The sequence below is a fragment of the Gopherus flavomarginatus genome, chromosome 4 (genome assembly GCF_025201925.1).
Source record: "Gopherus flavomarginatus isolate rGopFla2 chromosome 4, rGopFla2.mat.asm, whole genome shotgun sequence".
NCBI classification, from domain to species: Eukaryota; Metazoa; Chordata; order Testudines; family Testudinidae; genus Gopherus; species Gopherus flavomarginatus.
Genome location: NC_066620.1, coordinates 43,277,090 through 43,300,192, shown reverse-complemented (window position 1 = coordinate 43,300,192; position 23,103 = coordinate 43,277,090). Strand labels below are relative to the sequence as shown.

The window sequence follows — 23,103 nt, the reverse complement described above, 5'->3', positions numbered from 1 at the left end:
TTTTAAAAAGTTTTAGCCTTCCCATTGGCTCTTTTGGTCAGGTGCCCACTCCCTTTCCTTTTACCTGGAGGACTCTGTTAACCCTTTATAGGTAAAGCAAGCAGAGAACAGCCACCAAGAGGGACTTTATAGCTAGCTGGCTGGCTGGGTGTCCATAAAAGGGAGCTGTCATCTCCCCCCGCCTCCATCACTTATCACAGTGGCTAAGAACAGAAATCATTGACACTAAAGGGCTATATTTTGTAATAGGGAATTATGTTAATTCTGTGATCCATTTTGTTTTAGGCATACTTTTGCACTAATCTCCTTAATTTTTTGGGCTCTGCTTAGCAGATACCACCTTGGGGATTGTCCCTACAATTCTGAACTCTGCCTTTTTGGTTAACAAATGTTCTAAACAAATTGTAAGTAATTCACAATACTCACTTGTAATCCCGTGTTTCATAGTGGATTGGGGCGAATTAGGATTCTGTGTAAGGATTTATTTTACCAAATTTTTTAAACTGCACTTCATCTGAAGATAAATGTGAGTTAACTTGGATAATTGCAAGACCTATGAATGTGTCTAGTTTGGAGCAGTTTGGTTCATCTCAGCTGTGAAAGGAGAAATACAGCAGTGTATAATTGAAGCGTATTGAAAGTGAGACAGTGAGACAACATCAATGGATTGTGGAAAGGCTCATCTGACAAAAGATCCCGCTTGTGAATTTTGCATTGCCAAATAATAATAAAAAAAAGGGGGTAGGGGAGGGAGATACATCTTCCTCGGCCCCTGCAGTGCTGGACATTTGTAAGATCTTTAGTCCAATAAAATCATTCCCCCATTCATCACAACATGAAGAATTTAGTCCTGAAAGAAGAAAGAGTAACCCAGAGCAGGGTAAGGATTGATTACCAGAAGGGTTGAGTAACTGACTAAAGAATGCTGGAATAATAGTTGATCTGATTCTGCAACCCATATTTAAGGAAAACTTCCATTGATGCCTAGACAGTTGACTGCAAGAACAGCCTTAGTGTTTGGATTTTAAGATTAAAAAAATTAACCTAAGTTAAAAGAGTTAAGGGAATACTTCATTTAATGTAACTCTAAAGTTTAAATTCAGTCCTGGCCCAAAAAACCAAAATCTATTCTGGAGCTAATCTTCTTTTCTTTTTAATGTTATGAGTGCATTAGTGCTTATGAAGGTGAACAATTAGTAACCTTGGTTTAAGACAGCCACAGTGTGAAAAAACGCTTTGTAAGCTTCCTCGTACAACTCTTCAAGTGCACTTGAGTCTGACCTGCAATGCCTCTGTTTCAGTGCTTGGCCTGTCTTGAGCTGCAGTCACACCATGTGTGCTAAATTGTTTCTTGGTTATGTGATGTGTGCACATGGGGACTAGATAGAGACATCCAAACACATTTCATTTGTGACGCTAAGCAGGATTTGAGCTCACAGATCAAGGTGATTGAGCTAAATATCCACATCATCTCATGGTAGAATCATCTATTTTATTTAAGATAAAATGAATGGTAGATTTAGAGGTGTGTTTTTTCTATTCAGTAGTGCTTTGGGTATATGTATTACATCTATAGCTGTAAGTACCAATACCAATATTCGGTATTTCAAATATTTACTTTTTAAAATATTTAGTTCCAGGTATGGCTTACCATTGTCCTTTAGTCTACACTAATTGCTTACTAACATCACTAGATCAGTTATTCCATTTAAATTTCTCCCTTCTGTTTGCTTTGTACTTGGCAAAGCTAATACATACTAAAGATGTATTTGCGTGCTGCCTAACTGAGCCAACTAGCTTAGTGTGTTAAAAGATGATAAATAAATGTGTTGACTTTGTACACAATTAAGCATTTGGAAGATTAAGCAAAATGGTTTTATGGAAAACCTGTTCTACAAAGCAACTTAGGAAACAAATATCCATTTTCACCAGGAATACAAAGATAAATACAGCAGAAACTAATGTATTGTACCAAAGTTGATACTCAAAACAACATCAGTAATAGAAACTTAGAGGTAAAACTATAAATTCTCAGCAGGCTTTCACAGTTAATAAAAACTGAGATTGAAGTCAGTGGCCTTGAACTAAGAGAAAGTATATGCTAGCCATCCAAAATCTCACCAGTGTGTCTGTTATCCTAAGGACTGATATACACTTTGGCTGTAAATCAGAATGGCAAAGGAACTCATAACAATCTCTCTTTATAAGCAGTTATCTTTTTTTCTTTTTCCTTTTTTTTCTTTTTCTAACAAAGTAATATTCAAAATAGTTTGAATGTATGTTTTAAAATTCATATAAACTTATGCAGCTTTACGTGATAATAGAGAAGGTGTTTGAAATGTCAAGTAGAAAACGTACTGTAGACATGCATGATCTCTATTTTTAAATACTGTAATCCGGTGGAAGCAAGAAAAGTTATTTTCCGCAGCCTAAGGTACAAAGAATATCGGTTGATGTGGGCAGGGTTATGCATGGTTAAGAAATGAGTTTCTTTTAGTTTTCAGTCAGTAGCTCTTGATGTGCCTGGAAGGATGGGTTGAAAAATTGGCTAATCAGACCTCTTGGACATCACCCCATGCTAGAACAGGTGAGAGTAATTTGCTCTGAGGAAAGTTAATTGAAGAAAGGGTTAAAAACATAGCAGCTTTGGAGAGATTATGGAGCTGTGTGTTTGCAGGAACTTCACTGAGTGGAAAGTGACCTTCCATTTTTCTTGTTGCCTGGAGCACATCTTGGTAGTAGTATCTCGAGCTGGGTAATGAACTGTGTTGCAAAAGCAACAGAACGTACGGGTTTAATTGTTGCTGTTGCAAGAGAGTGCCTGTTAGAATTTTTTTTTAAAAAAAGAGTTTTGAAAGGAGAAGCTTCTGGAAAGAGAGTACAATGGGAATTTTACCTATAGTGCCATAGGTAGGAACCATTTATTGTATTGTGGTATACCCAAAATATGCTAATTTATTTTCAGACAGTGTCTCTGCCCTGAAGATCGTACAGTCTAATCACATATATTATGTGAGAAGGCCAGAAGTGTATATGCATTACAATATTATATAATTGGATATCCCTGCTTACACAGGTGATATCAGTGTGAGACAATATTCTTTTGACAGTAGTTAATGATCAAAATAAGATAATTATACACTCCTTCAATGCCTCATCTCCCATCAGGGATCACAGAATATATTTCACGTACAGTAGAAAACAGTTGCATTTTACAGTCATCTTGAACAGGGTTATGATGCAGGTATATGTGCAATTATTGATCTGCTGTTATTTAAAAAAAAATTTAACTTGCTTTGTAGCTCTCTTTGAGACTAAAAAGTCAGCCACGTTTGTAGGGTGTCTGCTGTGCCATAATTTATTACAAATGGCTCCAGTCCTGGAACTGGATTGGTGCAAGCAGACACTTGCTTCCAGGGAGAACCATATGGAAATCATGGCCATGATTTCAGTGGAGATCAGTTTAGGAACAAGAGGGTACTTACACTACTTGGATCGGAACCCCAGTCAGTTAATAATGCCCACATGGAGTCAGTGGGACTCCACATGGTCACAGGAATTCCCTTGTTTGGTATCAGTTGCTGGATTAAGTCTAACTCTTGGGAAAGAGTACATAATTTAATATATACAAAATTCCAGTATAATATTATTAATTGTTAATCTGATAGAGACACCATGTTTTAAGACAGTAGCACAGAGGCAGATTTAGTCTGGCATTTGAGAGCTTGATTTTTTAATTTTAACCTTGCATTATTGCTAGTTTGTTGGGTTTGTTTTATTGTGTGCAGTGTAGCTTTTCTCTAGAACAGACAATAAAATAACATATAGCTTGATATTTTCATGTAAAGATACAATACGTACACTTAAACTAACCTAGCTTATCTTCTTCTGTTTATACAACATCTTTCAGACATTTTTTCCTGATATGTTGAACTGCAGAAATAACCATTATTCCTTTTTGTGTTGTGATGCAGCTTCAGTTCTTGAAAACGTTTCCCCCTCAGGCACTCCAGTTTTCTGGAGACATCTATCCTGGTCTGTTGAAGTGATCCTAGCCCTGGTACCTGAGAAGATATTTAGCCTTAAGTTCACCCAATTCTTATTGCAAATCTTATTTTTCCAACACTTCATTGATTTTAGCAGCTGATCTCCCCTCTAACCTTTGAACTAAGAGAAAATTTTCCAAGCTTTCCATTATCACAGTGGATTTTAGGCTTTTAGGAAATATAAGGCACTGGGTTCTCGCTGTAGCAGTTATTCTCAAGTTATCAACTCTTAAAGTCATGTCAAAAATCAGGGTGAGAAGCAAAATGGTAATCGAATAATATAAATTTCAAGTACAGTGTCTTGTGAGCTGCTGGAACAGAAAACAAAAATTTGTACACAATTTAGGAGCTGTGACTTGTAACTTTTCAATTATACAAAGCATAATTTTGCAGCCACTATGATTGCTGTGATATTGCATCTTAAAGCTGTTCCCCTGGTGCAGCAGTTCTTTTCTGATCCTATTCTAGGATTGGATACAACATATTTGGAACCTCAGACCGGTATAAGTTTCAATCCAGGAGATTTACGCTTTTCAGTGGCTATTTTAGGATAGGAGGATCAAACCTAATCAACTCAGAGGTCAAAACATTTGTAATAGGTAAAAACTAAAATTACAGGAAAAATGAGCACACTACATGCAGTAGCTGGCAGACATTGGTCTCAAGAGCACAGTCAAAGTTAAAAATGCAAGATTAAATAATAGTTACAGAGGTGGAAAACAAGAAATAAGAATGCAAGCTATGGGAAACCTGGGAAGTCTATCTACTGTTCATGAAGTGTGATTTTTTTTTCTGTGTTGCTTACCTCCACCTTGGAGGAGTTGGTATGTCAGGGGGACATACACTAGGGCAGGGGTTCTCAAACTGGGGGTTGTGGCCCCTCAGGGGCTTGTGAGGTTATTACCTGGGGGTCGTGAGCTGTCAGTCTCCACCCCAAATCCGATTTCATCTCCAGCATTTATAATAGTGTTAAACATTAAAAAAAAGTGTTTTTAATTTATAAGGGGGAGGGGTTGCACTCAGAGGTTTGCTGTGTGAAAGGGGTCACCACTACACAAGTTTGAGAACCACTGTGCTAGAGGTTAGGAAATTCATCTGTAAGCAGATCCAGCATAGGTTTTGTGGATAATAGCAAGCATCCCGTAGTGGTGTAAATTTTAATGTATTTTCTAACTCTGTCTCCACTGTTAGTTGATTGAGGATATGTCTACACCACACACACAGACACAAAAGTGTTCTTAATTTGAGTTAAAATAGCAGTGAAGACATGGGAACTTGGCTTAAATTGCTGTGTCTTTACTGCTGTTTTAACCTGGGTCAGCTAACCCAAATTAATGTTGATTTTCAATAAGTTTTGGAACAAGGGGAAGTTCCAGAGGACTGGAAGAAAGCTCATGTTGTGCCAGGTTTTAAAAAGGGTAAAAAGGACAACACGGTTAGTTATAGACCTGTCAGCCTGACATCGGTCCCAGGTAAAATGATGGAATGGCTAATATGGTACTTGATTAAATAAAGAATTAAAGGAAGCCCATATTATTGATGTCAATCAACATGGGTTTATGGAAAACAGATCCTGCCAAACTAACTTGATTTTTTTTAAAAATAATTTTACCAGTTTGATTGATAGAGGTAATATGTTTTTATGTGTTTATGTAATATACCTGGACTTCTGTAAGGCATTTGACTTCGCTAACAACATTTTGATTAGGATACTAGAATGATAAAAATTCAGCATGATACCCATTGAATGAATAAATTGTGTAATGGATAGGTCTCAAAGGGTACTTATAAATGAGGAATCATCGAGAAATAAGGGGCAAATTTTTAACAGAGAGAGTAATTAACCATGGGAAGAATTTACCAAGGGTATGGTGGATTCTCACTCACTGGAACTTTTAAATCAAGACTGGATGCTGTAGTTCAAATAGAAACTAATTCAGGAAAGTTCTATGGCTCGTGTTATACAGGAAGACAGACCAGAATGTCACAATGGTCCCTCCTAGCCTTGGAAATTGGGAGTTTAGAACACATTTTTTCCCTTCCAGTGTAAACATATCTATCTGCAGTTGTTCACAGCTGTTGTAGCTATAATTAGTCTGATCATTCTTGGTTGAACGTAGATGTTTAAAAAATCCAGTTTTCACTGCATATATATTAGAAGCCAGAGAGTGAGTCTCTTAAGACACTTGGTGATTTAACCATCTTGAAAGCCATAAAAAGTTAATGCATTTTGTAATTGCAATTGTAATTATCCTGCCTAATAAGCATTCAGAGTTCCTGCTTGCTTACTGGCAGAACATTTAAGTATTGTCCTCCTGGCATTGCTTTAGGGGAGATGGATCATCATACTCCTTCTTACAAGTTTTTTTTTTTTTAAGTAAGTGTTTATGTACTGCTGGGGCAACCCATGCACCAGTATATTAAAATAATGTATTCTACAACAGCATGCCTCTCTCAACTGGTTCTTTAAAATGTACTGAGAGGCTTCTTATTGTATTGTTTAAAACTCACACACAAATATTCCAAGGGATTAGCTAAAGAAAGATGAGTTGATGGTGATGAGGGGGCTTTGATGAATGAGAAGGAAGTGGAAAATGTGGTGAGTACGAGGTGGAATTAAGAGATGTGTTTTGGGTTGACCTAGTAGTTGTGCAGCCATTAAGTGCACTGCCTAATGCTGGAGCTGGCTTGGAAAGTCAGAACACGTGCTATGTTCTGCATGCACATTTTCTTTTCTAATCCTGAATGCTGTATTCCCCTTTGCTGAGACACCAGTTAAAAATACATATGTGCCAGTAGGGAGAATTTACCCTTTTTCTCTTTCTTTGTCATTTGGGAGTTCAACATCTGCATTTCATGTCAAGGTATAAATGCAAGCAAGTGGAAGAAAGGCAGGTTCCTCCTACCAATACCAGTGTGCAGTCAGAGGGGTACCAAATAGATTAGTTCAGTCTCCAGATAGAAATTACTAGGAAGAAACAGTATTTTGCCCCAAAACTACTTGCTAGAGAAATCTGCAAAAGCATTGGAGCTCTAACTGTATTCTATATACAGAGGAAAAATGGAGTTTGTGTGGAACTTCCCCCTACAGTAAAGATAACCAGTTTAGATATGGAAGAAAGTACTACTGCAAGTGGAAAAATAGGTCATTTAAATTTTACTTAATGTCTTTTTCCGTTTTGATCATTTCAGTCTGGGCCTTTACAAAGATATCACTGAACAAGGCCTCTCTGAAAGAATGGTGTAGGTGTTCCTGTTGCTTTTTTTACTTCCTCCTTGTATTTCTTTAGGGAAATGGACAGGGGATAGATACAGTAGAGGTGTATATATATAATATAAAGAGATCTTGTTTTTAATACAGTAAAAATGAGTATAAGCAAATTGGCATTTAGAGAATTTTGGCCTATTGGGAAATAGGACTTTCTGTATTGCTCACGTCTGAAGAAGTGAGAGACGCTGTTGCCAATCTTACTGTATAGTTATGAGACAGGAGGAAGGAGCTGAGAAGTGAAGATAGGAAGGGAAAGGTGGGGTAGATTATACTGCAGTATGATTAATTCTGATTCCCATTTAAGGAACAGAAAGTGTGTGTAACCCTTTAATTCTAAATACAGTGCTGAGATACAGGGTAGAATTTATTTTCTCTTGCTGAATTCACACTGTATATGTTTAAATGCAAGTTGATCTTGAAATGCAGACAACTAATATTTTGTCAATTTTAAAAGTTATTGGAATATGCAGGATGAAGAAATCACAAGGAATTACATAAGTGGCCAAATGCATCCCTAGTGTAATCTCTCTGACTTCATCTGGAATTCCAGCTGGGCTGATTTTGAGTCTTGCGGATTTTATCCTTGTGGTGGGATTTTTACACTCAGTAATTGTTGGCTTGATTGTGCAAATGTTAATTTTTTTACCTTTATTGCAAGTGATAATTGGTGTCTTGATTTTTTTTCAAACTCACTGCGTACCCACAACTTCCACTGACCTTTCAAAAGATTCTTTCCTCTTCTGAAAATCCAGTCATGGCCTGTTTGGGTGACTATCTTTAGTGTACATTGCTTTTGTTTTAATGTTTGTGTTAATAGAATTATGAACTCAAAGCCTTAACTAAAACGGAACGATTTTTATTTCCAAATATATGTGGTAACTTGTTAGTCATTAATATGTTTTGTCACTTTGTAGTGAAGCTCATTATGTGATGTTTGTTTCAATGAATAACTGTATTGCTGGGTCATTGGTCTATATTAATCTGAAATTAAGACTTCAATACAAGAAATGTAAAATTCTATTATGAGACAGAAGTGCATCATCGATTATTATTGTATCCTTCCTCTCTGTGTGTGTGGTGTGGTGGGGTGGGGTGGGGTGGGGGCACACGTTATTTACGTAAAACAAAAAATCTTGAGGTTTTAAAAAGATACTTCGAATTAGACCATTTAAACGTGCGTTCTCGTGCCGCTGGATAGGGAAAAACAAGTGCGGCCTACTCCTCTCTCCTTCATTGTGGAAAATTGCTCAGGGTAAATGCTATTTACCCACCAAAAGCATAAAATGTCAAAGCTTGAGCTTGGCTCACAGCACAAATCTCCCCTCCTCTACCCCACCTCTCCCAAATATCTGACCATAGTAGTATATCATACTCTTACCTCTTAAAGAAAAGAAGAGTAAACAATTTATTTGAGTAAAATGATTTGGTGCTAATTCAATTTGAAGAAAACTTGCAAAATAAGTAATAAGATATTGGTGTCAGATATCATCCTGTGTGTATATTTGATACATATGAAGAACATTTTTTTTATTCTTTTACTAAAAGATTTATTAACTAATTCATGTTTGTACATGAATTGAAAAAAAAAATCGTTTCCCATGTCCCATTGTTCATTACTGTATTTATTCTAATTGTGTATTAGCATTTCTGTTGCATCTTCAAAGTTTCTCAAGTTACTTCACAAGTATTTATTAGTTAATCCACACAAGTACCCCTGTGAGGAAGGTGGACGTTACTCCTACTATACAAATAAGGGATCTATGGTACAGAGTTAAGTGAATTGCCTAAGGTTGTATGACAAGTCTCTGGCAGAACCAGGAAGTGAACCCAGATCTCTTGACTCCCAGGACTTGGGGTTCAGTAACAACTCCATCCTTCCCTGTACTACTGATTATGCATTACAATATGTATTGTCTGCAAGGCTGCCTGTATGAGTTCCATAGTGGTGCTTAGATATATCCATGCATTTCTCTCCCTTGTTTTGCTTTGGTTGCAGGAGAATATTTTTGTGCTCTTTATTGTTTTTTTCTTCACGAATGTGATTTAGTTTATATTTTAAAAGAGCAACGTTAAATGCCTTCCCAGTAGGTTAGGTAGTTAGTCTAAATGTTTAAAACTTAACCTGTAACTCTACATTTCCCATCTATAAATTTATCATTAAGGAACTGTCAGCTCCCAATTTATTAACATTTCATTTTTCTGCAGTGTTGTCTCTATAAGCCTTAAGGTTTAAAATAAAATTGTTTTAAATCTTTGCTGTTTAGATGTAATCTTTCAAACATTTTAATCATAGCCCTAAAAAGAATAAAAAGCAATGAAAATCTGATTAATATTCACGTACACACACACACACACACACACACATTTTTTTATATACACATTGACAGCAAGTTACTATTTCTCGGCTGCAACATCTTTTTTTCTGCTAAATGCTGATAGATACTCTATATCTATTGTTAGTTGTCCTTACAGTGTCTAAGGCAATCAGACCTTGAGCCTTAATTTGGTGTTCCTTGGTGCTACTGTAATACAAATAATAGTAAATCTCACTGAAACTCATATAAAGTGAAATGCATAGTAAGAGTGTATCAAAAGACAGAAATTATATACAGATAGTGTCGCAATCGTATTCTGAACTGTAAATAGCTTTGCTTCAGGAAGTCCTACATAATACCATATGTGTTCTACAGAAGCCTGAGAGTACTTTGTTTCAAAGGAAAACTGAGTAAAATGGTGTAGGATTACATTGTTAATCTGTGTTCCACAGCCATTGTATTGTTTCACAGTGGTTCATCCAACATGACCTGGGGACATGTTGTGCTTAAAACCCAGAGTTAAACAGCGACCCTATATTTTACGCTTGGTTATGTTTAGAGATGTTTGAAGATGAGAATATCATGAACATGATGGGCATTCTTTTATGCAGCAAAGGTCATTTGGGATTAACAAAGTGATAACTTAATTCACCTCTGTTTTCTTGCCTCCTGCAGATGGATGTGAATCACATGATGCTGATTCTCATTAGTTATGGAATTTTAAATTTTTATGCTAGATACTCTTCTTTCCCTTACTCATTCGTGCTTTGTTTTGTTGTTTTCCTGTTTTCATTGATGGAAGCGGTTGGCGTTTTCATTTGCTTTTTAGATTTCTTGCTGAATGAGCTAATAATTGCTTTTTTTTAAGCTGTTTTATGCAGCATGCTTTTGCCGGATTCAATAGCACCTAACTTACTAATCTTTAAAGATCTGCTACACAACATGCGTTGACAGGTTCCTTCAGCCTTGACTGCCTATCCTTTATGTGCACTAAACATACAGACCTGTCAGTCCTTTTCTGTATTGTGTTGTAGCTATTTTAGTGCCTTTATACATGTCAAGCCATGATTTAGATTTAAAACATTGATTAACATTTTTGAACTGTTGATATCTTTTTTTCCACTTATTTAGAGTTAAAATAGATTAGTGCTATTTGAAAATATGTTTTGTAAATCATTATATTAGTCAAAGGAAATTAAGCGTTGGGTGTTTGTATTTACCAGTATACTATGTGGTTCTGTTGTGAACAGCAGGGCTTTTAATAGTTGACCAATAACATTGTTTCTTGAGTATGTTTATTCTAGAGTACAGAAGAGAAGGTATTCTTGATTTAACCCTATGTAATATGCAAGAGTTGATTCAAGAAACATCTCTAAATACTAGTGGCCACATTGTAATTAAATTCAATATCTTGGGGGGAAGGAAGGTACCAAAAGCTAGTATGGTGTTACTAAAATTCAGAAAAATAGATTAAAAAAAAAGTTAGTTGTAAAGTCTAATGCCGAAAGCAAAAAAATTAAGATCTTTAAGATCGTTAGATTTGGCACGGATGTTATTTAAGGAAACAATAATAGTCTCAGAAGGCATGCATACTTCTAAACAATAAAGGAAACAGGAAGGCAAAAAGTAAACCATTGTGGCTAAATGGCAAGGTTTCAGCCAAACAGATATCCTTTAGAAAAAGGAAATTCAATCTAGTGAAGCCAGTAGAAAGGAGCATAAACTACCTGTAGATAATATACAAGAAGGAAATTAGCAAGGCTATGATGGATTTGCAGGGCAAATAATTGAAGGTATTAAAAATAAATCTTTATCAGAACCAGGAAACTTGCAAGAGAAAGAGAGGGTGAGTCCACTAACCCACCAACTGGTAGAGGGTGTAGTTGAGGAAGGTAAGGCCAATTGCTCAATAATTTCTGTGCACCAGTCCTCACCACGGAGGCTGGAAGAGTGATCCCTGCCCTGCCCTGCCCTTTTCTGGTAATAGAAATGAGGCACTATGACAATACCTGTGCAGACGGTTTTACACCTAAGAGTTTTGAAGGAATTTAAGAACAAAGGAGCTGAGCTACTAGTAAAAATCTACAATTATTCATTAAAATCAGCTGCTTTAACAGAGGATTGGAAGGCTGTCATACTCATAACTTTAAACACGTTGTAAAGGGTGATCCAGAGCAGTTGACCAGACATCCTTCTCTGCCTGGCAAATTTTGGAAATTAAAAATAAAAACAGAAATGTAAAATGTGTTCAAGATCATATGATGTGGTATAATAAGCACAACTTCTGCAACAAAAATGAGCACGTGCTAATTTATTAGTTTCTTCAGTAGCCTTTTGTGACAGCTTTTTGAAAGCCCAGATAAATTATGTCAAGCTGTTTTCTTCTGTTCACTCGGAGTGACCTGTTCAAAGAATTCCAAGTATTTAGGGACCAAAGGAATCTGCTGTCATAGATCAGAGAGTTGCTAAGAGTCAGAAAAAAATGAATAAAATAAATAAATGGTCAGTTTATGCCAATGTGAAACTTTAGCAGCAGGCTGACACAAGATTCTGTGCTAGAAGTAAGGTTGTTTAATATGTGTATTTTGGAAAAAGTGGTGCACAGCAAAGTGGTAAAAGTTGCAAATGACAGTTATGTAATGTAGTCAAAATCAGAAAGCATTGTAAAGAACTTCAGAGGGGCCTAACCAAACTAAGTAAATTGGCAGCATGATGACATGTATAATAGTGCAGGTTGGAGGGAATAATCTGACCTACTGATCCTACTAAAATTAAATTGGGGGTGGGAGGAGTGGGGAAGGACACTTGGATATCATTGTGGTCAACTCAGTTAAGACCTCCACGTAGTGTGCAGCAGTAGTCCAAAAAGCAAACAAGATGACCTATAAAGAATGGAATAGAGAATAATATGGAAAATATTACTACCCCCTTATATAAATCAAGATTACAACCTCCTCCGGTATACTCTGTTTGGTTCTGCTCTCCTCATTTCGAAAAGAATATAGCATAAATAGGGAATATTTCAGAGATGGTCAACAACAATGATTAGGTACATGGAACAACTCATATGAAGATGGAATGAAAAAATTGGGACTATTTATCTTAAAAAGGAGATAGAAGAGAGAGGATTTGATATAAGTGTATTACAATAATGAATGGTATAGAGAAGGTACTGTAGATCAGAAATTTCTATTCTAATTCTAGTTCTAGTTCTCATACAAGAACTAGGGAACATTCAATGAAACTGAAAGATGGTAAATTCAAACTCCATAAAAGGAAATACTTTTTTCACAGAGTGAATATTTAGACTGTGGAATTCATTGCCGCACAGCGTCATTGAACTCAAAACTCAGGAGTCAAAGATAGATTAGGCTTTTATATGAACAACAAGAATATTGAGTGTTGTTACAGAAAATAACAACAAAATATATGAGAAGTGATAGGCTTCAGGGCATAAGCAATCTTCTAATTATTGGGGTTGGGAGAAAAATTTCCAGAGGGCAAGTTATTATATAAATACCTGTTGCTATGTTCCTTGCACCTTATTTTGAAGCAGCTGGTACTGGCCTTTCTCAGAAACAGGATAGATGAGCCACTGCTCTGATCTAGTCTGGCTATTATGATTTTCTGACAGTACCATCACTTCAAAAAATGTGGTAGAGCCACATAGGTATTCTACATTGCAGTGAGATAGAGGTGTGTGTGTGTGTGTGTGTGTGTGTGTGTGTGTGTTGGGTTTTATTGGGAAGAGGAGAACATGCCCCTTCTGTTGTCAATTTAGACTCCTTCCTTTTTTAAAGAAAGTTAAATGCTTAAGAATGTTTATTGGGCTCAGGACTGAATCTCCTCCTCTTGCACAAAAATCCACACAAATCAAACTGACAACTCTGCAACTTCATCAGATACATTTTGGGATTATCACCCTTTCCTCTGGGAGGGATATCTGAGTCTTTTGGTGCTGACAAGGGGATGCAGACTCAACCCCACAGATCCGGATCAGCAAAGGCAGTTGTCGTCCTGAATGGATGGCTGCCCCCTTAGTTAGCTGTACTAACTCCTCTCCTCCCAGTGTTAGCACAGATCCTGTTGGAGCCATGTTGCCATTGGCTGCTTCATTCTGGATGCTTATTTGCAACTAAGGAGAGGACTCATGAAGAGTTAATGCAGCATTAAATTCCAGCCAGATTTGCACATGGAAATCCAAAGGCTGAGCAGATGACCATGCCACAGAAAGAAGCTGGATCCTTGCTATGGTTAGTTTGAGCCTGTTGGGGTAGTTAGTTTGAGCCTGTCGGGGTATTATGAGATGAGGTACAGAACGTTGGCTAGGTTGACCAAGCTTGTCTTCTGATAATGTTTGGTGACTACCTTTAATTTAAACTGATGAGTTTGCATGGCCTCTTTGAGTCATACATAAAAAGTAGATCCCTGCTCTAAAGAGTCACTATCTGAATTAAGACTTTTCAGATCTGCAGAACGTAAGTGTTGTTTTAGTAGATCAGGCCAGCGATCTAGTAGTCCGTGTCCAACAGTGGATAGTCCCAGGTGCATCAGAAGAAGTGCAAGACAAGACGCTCCACCATGCACAGTTAAATAACTTAATAGGAGAAGTTTCTTTGTAAACTTTATCAGTCAATAGCTATCTTGTGCCCTCACAAATCAGGGTTTATATCCCTTATAAAAATGTTTCACTCTTTCTAAAGGAACTCTGAATATTCTCATTATCCATCTTGCAGTATTCTTAAAAAAAATCCTGCTAAGTTCCTATTCTTAGTGGTATTTTGTAGTAACGAATTGAAATAGAAGCATAATGAATTTAGTTGCTGAAACATTGCCATTGGATGTCTTTTGTTTTCTGTCCCTAGTACCAACTTCAGAGCTGGCACAACGTGTCCAGAAATCCTGTAGCTTGCACTGTGTAATTTAGAGAAAAGAGTCAGTTCTAGTGTGGCCCGTAAAGAATGTTCCATTTATTTAGAGAAATAAAATTAGTAATTTTTAGGGAACAAAACAGAAGTGTGCTAATATCTTGTAGTACGTGAAAATAAATTAAAAACAAACACATTGGTACTCCTTCTATCAATGTATCAATCTACTGAATTTTCTTTAAAAGGAGATAAAGTAAGAATTTTAGGTGCTCAGATTTTTTTTTAAATCAGCCCTCCCTCTAGCTGAAATTCAGAATCTCTTTAAAAAGTTACATATAGTTCATGCACAATAAAGATCAACGTGTATATATTTAAAAACAAACAAAATCCCCAAACTGATCATTCAATTTATCACATGATGGAGAACACCGTGGCCCAGATTTTCTGATGATGCTGATGATAACATCAGTTAGAGTTTTTTGTGAAATCTGTATGTTTGTGTGTATAAATCTTGATTTTATGAAATGCTCATATAGATGTGTGCAAGCACAGAAATATCCATTCATAATTTCAATCTGTTTCACAGATACAAAGCAACTTCTTATGGAGAATTATACATTAGTTTGGTGTGAGGATTAATCCAATTTTTTTGGATTTTGAAAAAGGAAATTTTTTTTATTTTTGCAGATAAGCGTGTTTCTAGTCCAGTGTTTAAAAATGTTACGTTCAGATAATCCAGGTTGGGGAAAAAAAATGAAAGCTTTAGTAATTCCTTATTACTATTTGCAGGATATTTTGGGAATTTAAAATGACTTTATTGCTTAATAAAATTTGTATACAGTATATCCGGTCTAATTGAACAAGTAGAAGTACTATATGTAAAATATAGTTTAAAAATATAAGTTGTTTTCCTCAGTCTGGACCTCTCTCTACAAATCCCTACTGTCTGTGTGATCTGTTAATGGGTGAATTTGGTAAATATGTGTATTATTATTGGTGGTCTAAAAAATCTATTTAATTCCAGCTAGGATATGATAAACAGTACCTTTAGCAAAGTTGCTCCTGTGTGGAGATATATATAATGTTTTAGTTTGTGCTCTGATATGCAGCAAACAAAAAACCAAAACAGCATGCTGTATTTCACTTTGTCCTTTAGAGTGGTATGAAGTATTACACAATCATATTATTTGCAGCCATTATTCATTCTTGTTTAATGTAGTATCCAATTACTGTAATATATGTACGAAAACACACAGAGTTAAGTATGTAAACTGAATGGGATTCATGTAGAAACTATTGGTTCTTAACAATTGTTCAGGAAACCCTTTGATAGCCTGAGAAAAATTGCCTTATTTTCCCCATGGTTGATTGGTGTTTTACACAGGAACATGGGAATTGCCATATGAGAGTACACCTGTTGTCCATCTAGTCCAGTATCCTGTCTCCAACAATGGTCAATGCCAGACTGACATAAATGACTGCAAGGTGCAGCCCTCCGCCCCCCGCACAAGGCAGGCAGCTGTGGGTAAACCTGCTCCTAACCCCCTAGTAACTAGAGATTTTTTAAAATCTTGAAGTATAAGGTTTTACATCCCTTCCAAAACACTTATTTTGTTTAAAGTATCTATTATCAAAACTGGATATTCTTGTTTCTTCAATTTTTTCCGTTGTAGTGACAATAGCAAGTTTTTACTTGTGTAGAGAATTAACTGCTGAATGTTTGGAGGGGGGAGTTGCACCTAGTGCCTCTGTCATTTGCTTTAAATCTTGATATAAATTTACAACTAAATAATCTCAACTAGAGGAAGGGAGTTCTGTTTTTAAGTAGAATGTTGATAATTTATAATGTGTTCTTGGCTTTATTCCCTTTTTGAACAAACTAACAAAATAAGAAAAGCCTTACATCTTCAGAATGTATGCAAGGTGGATGAAATTATTCTTACTGATACTTAAGACTATAACGTTCTCATTAGATAATTCATAAGTCTTTCTCAGTAATAGGATCTTAAAATAGCAATATGATCTTAAAATAGCAATTGTTCTGATAATATAAGAGTAGAAGGTTTTAAGTGATTGATTTCTTTAAGTGCAAAGAAAAAAACTGTTTTTATTTATTTTACTTTATAAGGATGACACCACAAGTTTTCTAAGAAGAATGTGAATATCTGAATTCTTGCCTTCTCATCCTTCTTGTTCTGGAGCTGGGCATTCATATACTTTCATTCATGTTCGCTTGTGATAATCTGAAACAGGAGTAACACTTGTTCAGTGTGGAAAATCTTTAAATATATATAACTTGGAGTGAAAAAGCTAATGGTGTAATTTTCGTTTTTTTTCTAAATGACCTTGAATGTCGGTGCAATAATTGGTTATTGCTGGAACAAAAGATAGCCCTGTCTTAGATTTGTTTGAATTCAGGAAGCTGTGTTTGCCAAAGTTAAATTTCTGTGACGCAGCTATGTCAAGTTTCAGCAGCCACACCTCTTCTAAGCAGTTTCAAATCTTCAGTTTTGACCTTTGTTCATAGCAGTATTGCTTTTCTAAAGACACATTTGAGGCTTTTAAATTGATTCTCCTAAAACAGCTCAATCAAAAAGGGGAAAACGCAAAGTTTTGAAATGAAAAAGCAATAGCAAATACTGTTCCATTTTCAACCTTTGTTTATTAATTTTATTCAGCGACAACTGGATAACAACAGAACAGATGGATACTGTTCCCAATCATTGTGGTAAGGATAAGTCTGAACATTACTGTGATAAACAGTGAATGATGTAGCTAATGAGGCTTTCGTTAAGTGAAATATTACAGCAAAGCTACTTTAATTCTTGTTTTTATTAAAATAACACTGGCTTGGCACTCAGGAATTTCAAACATTGTGAGAGAGTGGATTATTTCTTATAAAATGTATCAAATTAAGCATGCATAACTTTGCTGCTGCAGCACCTTTTTCAGTGCGGCACCAGACAGGTGTATTGCATAAGGTTTGCCCTTTGCGTTGGCAGTTAATGTAAACCTTGGTTCATAGTAAGCAGTGCCGCTGAACTGCTCTCTTTGGAGCTATGAAAATAAATGTCCATAGCTTTATAGTGAAAGTCATAGAGTTATGGCTCTATAATAGCTCTTAAAGTTATTAATGCCTGTTTTCAGAAAGTTATGGTTTGAATGAAGAAAAATCCTTTTTTTGTTTAAAGTATAAAACTGTGCTTTTGTGTTCAGTGATTACATTGTACGTATTGACTGAAGTCAGTGGGGCTCTGCACGGGCACAGTTTTGCAGGACTGAGGCCTTGATTGGTGTAAATCATTGCTGATGTAAAAACTGAAACTTCATGAGTAATTGCAATTTTAATTGCTTTTCATATTAGGAGGAAAAAATATTTCCTGAGCGCTGAATGTGGGTCTTAAAATATCACCATTTCAAAAGAGGATGTTCATGTTGTGCCTGCGGCAATCCATATTTGTGCAGCAAATGCTTGGTTTGAATACATAAATAGCCAACTTTTGTGGTAGAACCTTTTGAAAATTTGACCCTTAGAGGCAAATGTTATTTATCATGGCTTTTGCCAAGTCCATGATAAATACTATTTTTAACATGTCTCAACATTATGTTCATCTGAAGCAAACACAGTACATTTTATGAATGTTGTGAAAATCTTAATTCTATATGTGTGAATATTGCCGAGCTTCTCCTGGTTCCTTTACTGAAAGGCTTTTTTGTAACTGAAGCAGATGGGTGTGAGAGGGGAAGACTGTGTCAAGAGGCTAGTTTCTGGCAAGTTTTCGGCAGGCTTCTTTAATATTACTCCATAGTTGTATAAAGCATTGGGAGTCAAGCCCTTTTTATAAAGAGCAGTTTTATAGGGGATTTGTAGAGATAGTGGGACATGAAACCTTTTGCTTGTAGGTCACTTTTTAATTTTGTCCCATTTTCATGGTACCCCCGAATTACTGGACACCTGTCCTGTCCTTGTGAAACAAGTTCGTGATTTTAGTCTAGGGGTGCATGTACACCAAAGGCACCATCACAGTTGTCACTAATTAGTAGGGAGCACAATTGATGAATATTTCACCTTCTTGGGGGGGTGACACCCAGGCAGACTGAGGCACACTGCTACGGAAGTGTGGAGAACTTTGAACTGCTGGTGCTGCAGCCTCTGCTGTCTAGTTTGTGACAAAACTCCACTTGGGAAAAAAAAGCAAAAATTTTAAGACTATTTAAATGTTACTCAATAAAATAGGCTCCCTTTCCTCCCACCGAGAATCCCAGGGATTTTACTATACTCTTCTTAGGTTTCTTCCTTCTGTTTTGCTTCCCTCCAGAGCCGCCACTTTCATCAGCCCCAAGGAGGTATCAGAAGAAAGTTTTTAGTGCTCCTATCAACTCAAAGGGCTAAGCTTGCCTCCTATACTGGTGCTGGCATAAGGAAGGGAGACAGAGAACTGAACTTTTGTTCACTGGTGTAACAGCAGCTGATGGCTTTCTCTCAAAGGATTTTGCTAGGTTCTAGAATATTTGATTACCAAGATATTTAGCATTCCTTCTGTTTAAAATGAAGCATTTGTAATCCTCCTTTTGCAGAATGTTTCGTCATTTTGCCTTTGTATAATGCATCTCTAGCTTTCTTATTGGTAGGAGATGTTGATTGTTGAATTCTTAGGACTTGTTAAAGCAGACTGGTAAAGGTTTTCTGGTTAAGGATTACTTTCAGAGAACTGCTGTGTAAAATACATTCAGAGTATGTCCCTATCATGAAGATAGATATACATATATTAATTATACTGTGAGAGGAGCTTTTTCAATCTGCTTTAAGTTCATATGTTAAGTAGTTTCTTAACATGGCTGCAACATGTGAGATGGCATTTAAGACCTCAGTAGAGTTTTCTCAACATAAGAGAAACGGGATGTTTAACTGAATAACACTGATTTGCGCATGGCCTGATCCTGGGAGGTCCTGCATGCTTTCAAAGGGACCTGAGGCTGTATAGCACCTTATAGGGTTAGGACTAGAGCTGGTCAGGAAATGGCTTTTGTTCCCATGAAAAAGTTTTCATTTTTGTCAAACATTTTATTTAAAAGCTTTTGGGTTGTTGTCCAAAAACCTGAAACCTGATTTTTTTTGTATTTTGTGTTTTTTTTTTCAATGAACACTTGACAAATTTAGACTGAAATGGAAGATTTTTATAGACAATATGGTCGGGGGCGGGTGGAATTGTGAAATGTTTTGAATGAAAACTATTCACTAGCACTAATCAGGATCTTAGTTTCTGGGAAAATCCCTTTTACCTTCTCTTTGGGTTGCAGGAAAGGTGGCAGATGAAGGCTGCTAATGTAAGGTGAAAACAGAATAGCAAAAGAGAGTTGAAAAATAAGCAGACTTAAACATGCTCTAACTGAGCTCCAGTCTTCAGATTCTGTTTATTTTTCTGCTTTATGTCTGACAACCTCTTAGAAGGGTGGGATGTGATGTGGTTTTTGGCTTAAGTCGGAACTGTGTAAAATTAAGAGTGTTGATAATTAAGCACTTAATTTTTTTCTGCATGGAGATAATTCTTTAATTTGTAGACAGGTTTACGTGATATTCACAGTACATAACTCCTACTTGCATTACCTCCTTGCAAGACTGTTGGCAGTCTTGTACATTCCACTCTACGTGCCTGTTTTCAATTAGCAAAAACAAAATTTTCTGGGCACCCAAGGGACCGTCTCTCTAATACCTGTCTTGAATGCTATTTAAATATTAAAATACACATGAACTAGAGATCACTGCAGTTTCTTCTGGATGATTATTGATCAGTGCTATGCTATGAGAATAAGGAAGATAATTAGGTTTAATAGTTCAGTCTTCTAGGGCAGATTCAAAGTGTGTGATCTATTGTTACATAAAAGTGGAGACTGAAAAAAGTGTTTTCAGAGTGACATTTGATTTGCTTGTTTGCTTGTGTTTTCCAGTTAGAAAACTGAGGGTTAAGAGAAGACTTATTATCAGGAGAACAACCTATGCAAGTACAATGTATGTTGGGGTTGTTGTAATAGAACTATATAGGATATATTGACAGTTGTTTTCAATCACACGTTATGTAAAATAAGCAAAAATGCATAGGGAGAAACAGTTTATTGCACAACAAGTTAATTTCTCTTTTTTCCCCCTCCCTTTCCTTTTCTTTTCTGGTTTTGCCAGTAATGTCCCTTTTCCAGAAACAAGATAGTGTGAATGCCCACCTTGTTATTCTACAGGCTTCTGTGTTTTTTTTCTCCCCACTAAACTAGCTGCAACAAACACTGTGGCGCTCCACCTGACTTTGGAGAGGGTACCCTTGAGGATACCATTGATGCATGTCTAATAGGCCAGCAGGGAGTGCTCATATAATAGTGTGATCAGCATATGTCCTTCCCATAAACGAAGTGTGTGACCTCTATGCTTCAGCAGATTATGGGCTAGTGTAAGTGAAAAGGTCAGTCTCTCGAAGATAATGGGGTATTTCTTTTGTGTGGTAATTCCACATATGGCTGTCATTGTGCCATGTTCTTTGTCATGGCTCTGAAAGATTGGTTTTAGTGTCATAGTCAAAGAGATCAAGGCCAGAAGGGACTACCAGATCATGGAGTCTGGCATCCTGTATATCACAGGCCACCAGCAGCACCTACATGCTAAACCAACAACCAAAATTAGACCAAAGTATTACAGCCCACCAGAGACTAGACTGTTTTGTGCCACAGGAAGAGAAGAGATTAGGAGGGACCGAGGTGCACCAGTGCCAATGATTCAGTGAAATATACCCAGATAATCCTAGCAAGTGACCTGCACCCACCCACTGCAGAGAAAGGTGAATCCCCCACCCCCTGTTTCCCTGTCACTGCCAATCTGGCCTGGGGGGAAATTCCTTCCCAGCCCCACATATGGAAATCAGTTAGACCCTGCACCTGAGAGAATGTTCTGTATTAACTCAGTGCATAGGCCCTGTTTTCCATTCCCTTTATTGCTTATGGTCAAGGCATCTAGACTAGGATCATTTCCATAGTGGCATTTCATTTTCCCTGTGAAGGTGGTAACCTTGCTCATCAGAAACACTGTAGTTTATCTTTGGTTTCTGGAATGGGGGAGAGAAAAATGTTGCAGTTTAAGCCATCTCTTCTCTTGCTTTGCAGCAGGTTAGTTGTGATAAATTGCCCTGCCCTGCATAGAACCAGCCCCTTTCTATCTCATGGCAATGATATTGGAGGCTTTTACATTTGGTAGATTCCCCCCTCCCCTTAACATTATTGGCATTTTTTCTTTTTGGTAGAGACACTGACAACGTACAAATCACATTTCTCTCTGAGAATTTTGTTCAGAATGTATAATTACAAGTTATATCTCAGATTGAAAATATGTTAGTGAAAAAATTTTTAGTTTGTTTACTTTGTGCATTTGGCATTGCCTTCTGACTAGAGTGTTTCACTGTTTCCATTATATATGCATATCAGTTTCTTTTGTGCTGTAAAAACCCTGGTAAACAACAACAGAGTGACATAAAAACCCTTGTAAAAACTGTTTTTGTTTTTTGAATTAATCACTTGAGAAATATTCAAGTTGACAGTGTTCTTTGCTTCACTAACTTCTGGGATTCAAATTTGAATGGCAAAAGGTCAATCTGGATTTGTTAGGTGTTGGCTTCTTGTCTCAGTACATATCTATGAAGTGTTATAACTAGGTTTTGTTCAGAGCATTGTAGCTTAAATCTTAAATCAACTCTCCTCAACTGTCTGATCAAGAATTAGAAGTTAATTTCACTCCCTTTGGCCATTAGCAAGGCAATTGTCTGACTGTACTGAATTAGCATATGTATCTGGTTGTATGTCTGAACGTGTATCCCTATGAGGAATAAGTTGCTTCTTGGGGTCAGAGGGAGAGAAGGAGGATGGTGCATCTTTTTGTTACAACTCAGAATATATATTTTTGTATAGAAAAAACCCTCCAAAATAGCACTATTGTCAAACTTATAAAATGTACATGATATTTAAGAGGCATTCAAACTTGCCCCTGGATGGGTAGGGGGGAAGCAGCGTTTCTCTTTCAAGCTCCATCCACTTGACAGGAAAGTGAGACACAGTAGATTATCCAGATGTTCAGAATGTGATCATGCATGGTCTGCTGGGCTCTTTGGACTTGCCTGCCATGTATTGCATTTGGATGCAGTGTGGACTCTGTTTGACTCCTTTGGCTTGATTCCCTTTCATTTGGGGCTCAGCTGTACCCATGGGCTCTTTGGGAATTCTTAGGCTTGATTCCCCATTGCTGGAACTCAGATACTCTGCTAGGCTCTTTGGATTGGGCCTTTTCTTGATAGGACGAGGGGGCAAAGGGAAGACTCTACCAAATGCCACCCACTTGTGATGTCAAAATGAAATGTCACGGTATGGTGTAGATCATCCTTCTTTCTTAGACATGGTAGGTATATCGGTTTAAGTAATGTCTGGAATCTTAGTGCAAATGATGAAATTATTTTATTTTAATTGGATGCTCTCATGCCTTGTGACATTTGAGGCGACCCAGTCTTTCCACCTCCATCTGTCTAGTGCCGCATTTCTTGCTCTGTTACAGTCTATTTCCATGGCAGTGGCAT

General features: G+C 36.9%; 1 protein-coding gene across 2 annotated transcripts in view; it reads left to right on the top strand.

The window, feature by feature from the left end:
• The window catches only part of EML4 (EMAP like 4), a 273,784-nt gene that overhangs the window by 48,710 nt on the left and 201,971 nt on the right, over nucleotides 1–23,103 (top strand). Inside the window, exon 2 of one of the 2 annotated variants that reach the window (XM_050951784.1) lies at nucleotides 17,179–17,228. The exons of the other annotated variant lie outside the window; for it this stretch is intronic. Within the exon in view, the coding sequence (XP_050807741.1) occupies nucleotides 17,204–17,228 (25 nt within the window). The 5' untranslated portion in view covers nucleotides 17,179–17,203. The remainder of the gene's footprint in view (nucleotides 1–17,178; nucleotides 17,229–23,103) is intronic. 2 annotated transcript variants of the gene reach the window in all.